This window comes from Penicillium roqueforti (genome assembly GCF_015533775.1).
Source record: "Penicillium roqueforti strain LCP96 04111 chromosome Unknown scaffold_27, whole genome shotgun sequence".
In the NCBI taxonomy this organism is placed as follows: Eukaryota; Fungi; Ascomycota; class Eurotiomycetes; order Eurotiales; family Aspergillaceae; genus Penicillium; species Penicillium roqueforti.
In genome coordinates this window covers 282280-290737 of record NW_024067591.1, presented here as the reverse complement: position 1 = coordinate 290737, position 8458 = coordinate 282280, and the positions used below count along the sequence as shown (strand labels likewise).

The 8458-nt window shown below is 46.3% G+C and overlaps 2 protein-coding genes across 2 annotated transcripts; both read right to left on the bottom strand.

The window, feature by feature from the left end:
- Window positions 1–587: 587 nt before the first annotated feature.
- Window positions 588–2240, bottom strand: LCP9604111_7967 (putative C6 transcription factor; the record flags this gene model as incomplete). The annotated part of the gene is made up of 5 exons (XM_039076057.1): window positions 588–984; window positions 1037–1186; window positions 1241–1433; window positions 1501–2010; window positions 2060–2240. 5 exons carry the CDS (start codon window positions 2238–2240, stop codon window positions 588–590), a joined length of 1431 nt encoding a protein of 476 aa, XP_038926146.1.
- Window positions 2241–5611: 3371 nt separating this feature from the next.
- Window positions 5612–5933, bottom strand: LCP9604111_7966 (uncharacterized protein; the record flags this gene model as incomplete). Its single annotated transcript, XM_039076056.1, has 2 exons — window positions 5612–5757; window positions 5834–5933. 2 exons carry the CDS (start codon window positions 5931–5933, stop codon window positions 5612–5614), a joined length of 246 nt encoding a protein of 81 aa, XP_038926145.1.
- Window positions 5934–8458: the final 2525 nt, after the last annotated feature.

Sequence of the window (8458 nt, the reverse complement as noted above, 5' to 3'; positions counted from 1 at the left end):
GGGTAGTAAACCCAAATCGCCCATTATCTGGGTGGGCAACCGGGGAGACTTTTTTTTCTCCAACCCAAACAAAAAAAAAATACAAAAAAAACAAATAAAAAAAAAAAAAAAAAAAAAAAAAAAAAAAAAAAGAAAAATAAGTCAGGTTGTCAGGGCAAGAGTGAGTGCGTAGCTAGGTATGCAGAGTTTCAACTTACCCAGAGCACTAAGGACCAACGAAAGATGGGAAAGGTATTCCACACAACTTCCGACAACGCGGTTGCCAGAATCAAGTCGGCGGAGCGCATCAATCGCTCGATCGGTATAAGGTCGAGAATGGCCAACAACATTCCATGGTGTCATATCATATTCGCGCTTTTTGAGAGCCACAATAAGTGACCCAAAAATGACCAGTGCCGCATTAAATGCTACAAATCCCCATGAAAACCGTGTGAGAATGAGACTTGTGCCAAAGAGGGCAACCTAAGTCAGAGGCAAGATGGTGACTTACTGTAATAGAGGGAATAGTTCCATGCGCCCAGAAGCTCGCGCCGCCAGGCGTTGGAGGTCAAGATTCTATGTACTGTAGAAATGATCGATATGGCGGACTAAATGCAGCTTTCAACACTGCCGAGATCCATCTGGCCAAGTAGTTTCATGTCCTGACTTGTTATAGGTTCAGCAGCTGGGGAGGTTTCCATAAAACTTTCTAGACGGCGACGATGAAGCAGTATTTTGAGGTTGTTGTAGCGCATAGAGAGAACGATGTTGAATCGGTGTTTCAGTATAGAGTCTTCCCCCATCTTCTCCACGTCATCCGCTTCCATCGGACCGTCCCAAACTTGGAATCCTAATGATGGCAGCAATTGAAGACGCCAGCTGTTCAACTGAAGTTGGCATTTCAGGAGACACGAGGTTGACTCGGCAGCGTTGAAAGGAGCCTCAAACCCAAGGTTCTGGCCATAACAAGAATCCAAGACGCTGAACATAATGCTGTATAACTGTCTTCTCGAACATCAGTAAACACAACACCGATAGAAAGGGTGACGTGGCCTACATGGCGGCTGTGAAGAAAAGACCGTCCAACTGAGAGGAATTTCTCGCCTCGATGGTCGAAGTCAGTATCTGCATGTCAGCAGAAGGCATTTTCAATTTGACGTATGACTCCGGAATAGTGCAAGGACGTCCAAAAGTCATACTAAGGGAACTAAGAAGCTCGCGGTTAATTTACATCCACCATTACTATAGAGTAGTTTCTCACCGATCAAGAAGTATACAACCAAACCAAGTTCGTTTGCGAATCTCACACTCCAAAGAAGAGAATCCTTGGTTTGCATGTGGCGAGTGCAACCCGAGCTGGTACGCAACAGAGATGGCCAAACCATGTGTCGTCCATGCTTGAACAGATTTCTGAGTTCCTTGGAGATACTGGCCTAGAATAAGCAGGTATTGCACTTTATGGCTAAATGTTAGAACATCCACGTTGGCTGTTAAACTTGCGATTGTGGGATTTCCACGTACCCATCTCCAGGCTTGCATTGCGTCTAGATTCTCTGTCGCAAAGGCTATTGGCCCTTTGGTAGTAGATGTCGGATTGTTGTATGCGGATTTCCGCCGGGATATTATCCTTCGCCGACAAACTCGTTGAGATAGCGAGTATGATGTTGAGCAAGCCGAGCCAGGTCCTGCGAACTCCTTTGGAATTTTCTCTCTTCATCTGACGATATGTCTCACAGAATGAGCTTTCGTGGATGAATGGCAGAAGCTGCCCCGTTTTCTGGAAAAATTGCTGGATCAAATCCCAAGTGCGTTCCTCCGATGGCAATGCATACATGTCCACTCGTCCTGGAATAAAGGTGGTTAATTCCAAGTCAGTAGAACCGGCAGGACAAAACACAGGCTTAGAAACATTCACTATGCCCCGTCGCCTTTGTTCTAATGGAGATGTAGCAAAGATGGATCTGCCCTGAGAATTTACTGTTGCCACCGCTTGGGAAATGTATTGCAAAAAAGAGATATTAGACGAAGGCCCTGAAGATTTCAGTTTCACACTCGAATTGTGATGTAGCGAGGCGCATACCAAAGAACCCACAATCTTTTTCATCTGTGAATTTGATCGCGCCCATTCCATCTATCGAATTTTGGGAATTGTCAATATCCCCAAACTCAGCCGAAGTCTGACCGGAAGGTTCAAGTGTGTCGGCGTCAGACTGCAGTCTTTGTGTAGGGTGTAAATTGTCAGTCACACACGTGTCGCTCATGGGGATATGACAATCTCTAGGAGGTTGTATGCTGGGTGTTTGAGTTTTTTGTAATTGTTGGAGGGACTTTTCGATGACTTCAAGTCGGGTTTCGAGCTGTAAGATATAGCTGCAGACGCTGTTAGGATCTTTTGGAGTTTACACTACCGGGAATGTATTGAATATAAAAAAAAATTTGCAAAGAACAATACAACAAACAGATAGATACCTTTTCCCGACAGTCAAGTTGTTTGGTGTACCACCTTCGGGAAAAACACACTCGAAACCTAGCTCTTGGCATAAGATACAGGGCCGGTCGCCACTACACTTTGCGGGGGGGAAATGGTTAGTTCATGATTTGATCCCAATTTTTATTGGCATGTAGAATGTAATATATGCGGAAGAAGTTGAGCGAGTGTAGGATTAGCGGAATACTCACCCGTGACTTCCTTTGTCGACATGACCTACAGGCCAAATTCACCCTTTGTCTTTTGGCTGTTGGTGCCCCAGAAGACGACATTGATACTATGATCTCCGCACTGATAAACAGATAGTAAGTGATCGCTGTACTGTTGTAGAGATCCTCAATGCTCTCAATTAGAAAGCCGAGGGGCTCGGCTGGGGGATTGGTCTTCCCGGGTACGGTTACCCTCAGCTACCAATCATGAAGGTCACTTAGTTACATGAACGGATTTACATACGAAGATGTGCTCTTTTGCTATGTTACCAATGGCATCAGAACAATTGGATTTCCTACCTCTCACATACTTGCAAATACATTACCATAATCTGTCACTCTGCGGCATTGGCGTTCTCTACATTTATAAACTCGAGCCAACTTGTCATAGGACGCAAGGAAGCACAGTATAGCATTTCTCCCTAACTCCGCGGTCTCGGGCAGCCTAGGGCTATCCCCACTAGAATCTCCGAATTGGAGGAGCCCGGAATGTGGTTCCGATCCTCGGGATCCTCTCGGCAGTCAGACCCTAACTCCCCGAACTCAGCGTCAACACAAAAAGATATATTGCCACCGATCTCTGAAAGATATGACATGGACAGAAAGCTGATCGAGTTGCTCCAGCTAGAGGCCACCCCATTGGTTGTTGCCGCTGCCGTTGCAAGGAAAGACTGATAAGAAAGGAACCCCCTTCAATCTTATTTTCTCAAGGCCCTCTATTTTCTATTTTCATTTAATTATTTAATTTACACATATCGATTCCTTTTCCTGATATCCCTGGGATGTATACCCAAAAAGAACCTTCCCTCCACCTGCAACTTTACTTGCCAAAATGGATACATAGCCAATCCAGTAAAACCCCAACATCTACCCATTATTACAATAGATGATAAGCAAAAAGACAAAAACATACAACAGTGAGGATTCGCTGGTGGTCACCCACCCAACTACTAACTCACCGGCGTGTGGCTTGAGTACGGCTGAGCGGACGGGAAGCCCTATTTTCCACACCCTATGGTCGTATGTATTTGATACGGCACTGGAGGGGAACATATAATAGCTGAGAACTATAGACTACCGTGGGTGGGATGGTAAGACGGCTTATATCTCATCGTCAACGTTAGGTCAGGTGACCTCTGCCCTTAGATGGTCATAGTGTCAGATAGATACATCAAGTGCTCTCATGTCTCGTTAAGCTTCATTTCCAAAAAGTTATTAATGGCGGTCCACGACTGAGCCCACCTGCCTTCTGGTCCACAACGGGGCTAAGATAAACATGCTATTGCTATACTGAGCAAACAAAAACAAAAACATACAACAGTGAGGATTCGCTGGTGGTCACCCACCCAACTACTAACTCACCGGCGTGTGGCTTAAGTACGGCTGAGCGGACGGGAAGCCCTGTTTTCCACACCCTATGGTCGTATGTGCTTGTGTTAGCATAGATATGATAGAAGACGCCGTAAATTCCATCATATTGCCTCGGTACACCTGCGCGGAGACATTTTAAATTCATTCGACACCGGACCGGGAAGAACGTACCTGAAGACAGGACTGCAGGGGACGAGTGCTTTGAGCAGAACCTCCGCGAAGACATACCGCATAGCTCTTAAGGAGGTGTGCATAATGTTGAGTTTGCATTTTGGATAAAGGAAGACAGTACATTAGTCCGACATTTAAGGTTCCCACTAGAGGTTGAAAGAAAGCTTGGCAATTCCGGCGGGACTCCGGCGGGGGTGTATATACATGCTTGATCTTTGAGACATATGAAAAGAAATATATTTGATTCAAATCATGGTTGCTTCTCCCCAGAGCACTTAGAGTCAGAGAATGACATGTTCATGTTCTCTCAGCAGATCAAGCAAGTGATACACATCTACGTGGACTAGGAACGATTAGGAGCCATTTGATGAGACCCAGTGCTCGGATGACTAATTTTACTTAGAGAATAAGTGATCCAATCGTGTCTCACCCTTTTTCCAACGGAAGAAACAACATCAAGTTCAAGAAGACCAGAAACACAACGCTCCAGACAATCCTTTCGCGAAGCTCTTTATCACATAACCTTCCCAAAAATGGATTTATACTTGCAGATAGCCATCCGCTCTACCTGAAAATATGAGCATACACTCATTTTGCCCTGTCAACCCACCCAATTCACACAAACGCGGGGTCGCCAAGCCCCTAGGCAAAAAATAACGCATGCACCCATCCGCAATGAGCTCATCCCAGCGAAGTGAGGATGCTCTGAGTAAGAGAGGAGGTATGATAGGCCAGTAGGCTATTTACAAAGTGTCTGCCTGAGGTCTCATTCGTGTATGGTGGAAGCGATGGGCCGAGCGCACTCCTGGTTCCTTTGATGGTGAAGTGGAGCATCTCAAAAGCTGGGGATTCTTCAGCCGAGTGGATCTGTCACTTCTCGGGTTTTGCGACATACTTTGACTTGCTTACTTGTACTGGCACAGAACCTCGGATTTTAGGGGGAGGTTTACTTTTGGGTATTCATATAGCGACTTTCGATGTGTGTATCTTGCTAGAAAAATATATGGATTTCGCTCGATTTACACACTCATAATTCAAAGGCGCGTATCGCTCCGTGGCTGGGGCTAGGCAGGCCTAGTTTACTTATAATATGTTCATCGTAATAGTATTGATTTAGGGTAAAGTAGCCCTTGAAACAGAAATGCCAGGTCTATCTTGCCATCCTGTGACGAGGATACCAACGGCCGACCGAATAAAAGAAAGAATAGCCCAACCTGGGACCTGAAGAATCCCCCCATCTAATGAGCAGACACGGTGGTTGTCAATAGATACATGGGGGTGAGGAATAAAAGGGGTATGTATGTGAGGAGTAGTGGAAAACATGTGTGGGAGTTGTAGAATCATGCAGTCGAGTATAAGTGACTCGAACAGGCAGATAACTGGACTGGTCCATCTACCTAGCAACACGCTTCAGATATCGCATCGTGAGATAGACCGCTGCCATGCTGGTGTACAGACCGCCGCCAGCAGTGATCCAAACGGGACGGTGAACATTGAGGGAGGTGCGCAGGAGGTTGGCTTCTCTGGGTTGTCTCTCTCCTTTGAACAGTGTTAGTATCCGAATATCAGGAGTAAGGTTAATGAGACGGTCGGAAGACAAGGGGTAAGAACATACCCTGCTGGAAGATACGCTGGCGTAGGTTATTCAGACCCTGCCTCGAGCGGGCAGGGAGAGCCTGCAGCTGCTGCATAATAGGACCCATGGCTGCCGACATCTTGGATGTAGTGTGTAGGATAGAGTGTTGATGGAAAGGTCAAGTTGTTGCTGTAAGTGTGATGGAGTGGAGAGTTTCTTGAGAAGAAGAGAAAGTACACAAGCAGTGCGAGCGACATGAAAGAGATTATATACACTGTCATCATCTGACTGAATGCGGGGTTGGGAGTCAATCAGGACTTAGGACTGAGTGAAAAGTGACATCTAGGACATCCCTGTACGGTGGCAAGCCAATGGTCGCGATGCGTCACATAACCTTGGAGTCGTCAAATGTTTCAGGATACATTTGTCTCCCTGTGGTTTAAGTGGATGTCATGGTCATGATATCTACCTCGAATTACATATCTGTGAATATTGAAGAGACTCGACACATAGGAATACTGAAAACACTCTAGCAATTGATAGTGGGAAGTCCCAGTCGATCATAATGGGGCCGCATTAGCCCTCTCCACCACATTAGCCCTGTTGTGTCGAAGCGGTCTTGATTGGCCTTGACTATATGGGATTGGTCAGGTTTGGCATCACGGCTTGACCAAAAGTACTACGGATACATGTATACCAGGGCAATGTAAGTACCTGTGTACCCTCAACTACTCACAGCTGTGTATATTGTGACACACAGACAAATAGGGGGCTGTTCGGGTGAGATGATCATCCTGCTATAGGCGGGTTCCCCTGGAATGCAACATAGATATGATACTAAATGGGAATATAGTATCTATAGCCTTATATCTGCTTTCATTATTGCCATGTGCATATATGTGTTATGATAATCCGATGGAAGTGGAATGTTGTGGAGTCCGGAGGATTTGGCCCGGTCCCACCCAAATCCGGGGGATTGCGGGGTTAGTGGGCCTGGCTGAGCTTAGATTGACTTGGACTGAAGTCCTTCAGCTTTCGACGGGACAGTTGCGCTGGGCTGATCTCACCTCTCAATGTCAGTAGAGAAAGATTGATAGCTTTTGCTGCCATCCGCAAGGATAGCAATTGAAGAACGGATACTTCATCGCCCGATCCTTGGTAACAGGAAAGCCTCATGCAAGTATACATCACCTGACATGTACCTGTACCTGACCAAAATAGGTATTAGGGCAAGGGTAAGGGCGGTCACAAACTTGACTCAACAAAAAACCAAACGAGAGACTGAGCCCAGTACGTCAAATTTCCTGTGCCCTCTACAAGGTCTCAGATCCCAGCACCCCTAAGAAAGTATCTCAACCTTTCATACAAACCGCTTAGCAATCAATCGTCCTTTAATATTGGTTTCAATGCTTATCGAACCGAGCCTGAAGCAACTATATTTGATGTCATATTGATCTGTCATGCGTGCCCCATTACCATAATGCAATGCAGCTGAACACAGGCAAAATGTTCCGAAAGGGAAAAAATGGCTCAGGGGACATCAGCTCAAGGACCAAAAATTCTTGATTGGTCATGGATTTTACAAAAGTACTTGTTCCCACGGGTCTACAGCCTTGGAAATCCCGCAGCCCTCGCCCAGGGAGACGATCAGTCGCCGCTTGGGATCGGAAGAAATACAGTGAGTATACGGGAGGAAGCCAATATCAAAATCTCGCAATCTGTGATTCTACTGGATGAAGATGTCAGATCGCGCAATCCTAGAGACGTCCGGGGCCATGATCTCCCGGATCATATGCAAGTGATCGGCCAAGGAAAGTCATTGATTGTTTCGAGCTCGAAGTTTCGCGAGGGGACCCCCAAACTTACAACCACTCCGAACTCGGAGTTTTACCATCAGCCCTTCCTAAATGGGATCTGTGCAGGCATTTCTCATTTTCTTCGTCGGGACCTCCTCCGGCCGGAACCTGGATGCCGGCTTCTTCCACTAAGCGTACTGTGCCAGGAGGCATGTCCAAGTCTGCATGTACAGAGATATTGAGATCTAGGTCTAGTCATCAGGTCGGCCTGATTAGGATCATACTTCGTGGATAATACTTGCCCCTGGGATTCGTGCGACTCTGGGATCGAACTCATGTCACTGCTACTGCTGCGGACCCTCCCAGGGTTATCTCCGGGATGCTCAGCCACGTTGATGCTTCAGCATGATAGGCTTGGACTTATTGGAGCTTGTCTATCATCCCTGAGGATCCGTGCTGGTGGTCTCGAAGCGCCACCCTCTACGCATCACAGGGTCGAGAAGAGACAGCCATTATTGATTATTGATATAGACAAGAGGCAAAATTACGACGTCATATTTGGAGATGCAGATGGGGTTTGGGGAGATCAGCAGTGTGTAGGTAGCACAACAGTCCAAAGCATAGCCCGCGTATGCGAAGTCCTGGCCCGGGCGTATAGAATGCAATAGGGATATAAAATCCGGTTCTTGTCGGAGCTTCAATTGGATAAGACAGATGTCACTCTGTCAGTCCGAAGTAAAAGCCTCATACGTCTCTAGGAATTACAGTTCCGTATAAAAATAAAGCACGACATTCCAGAAGTAGTGGTCTGAGCAAGTATAAATAGGAGAGGCATGATGGAGCATTACAGGAGCTATCAATATACTGC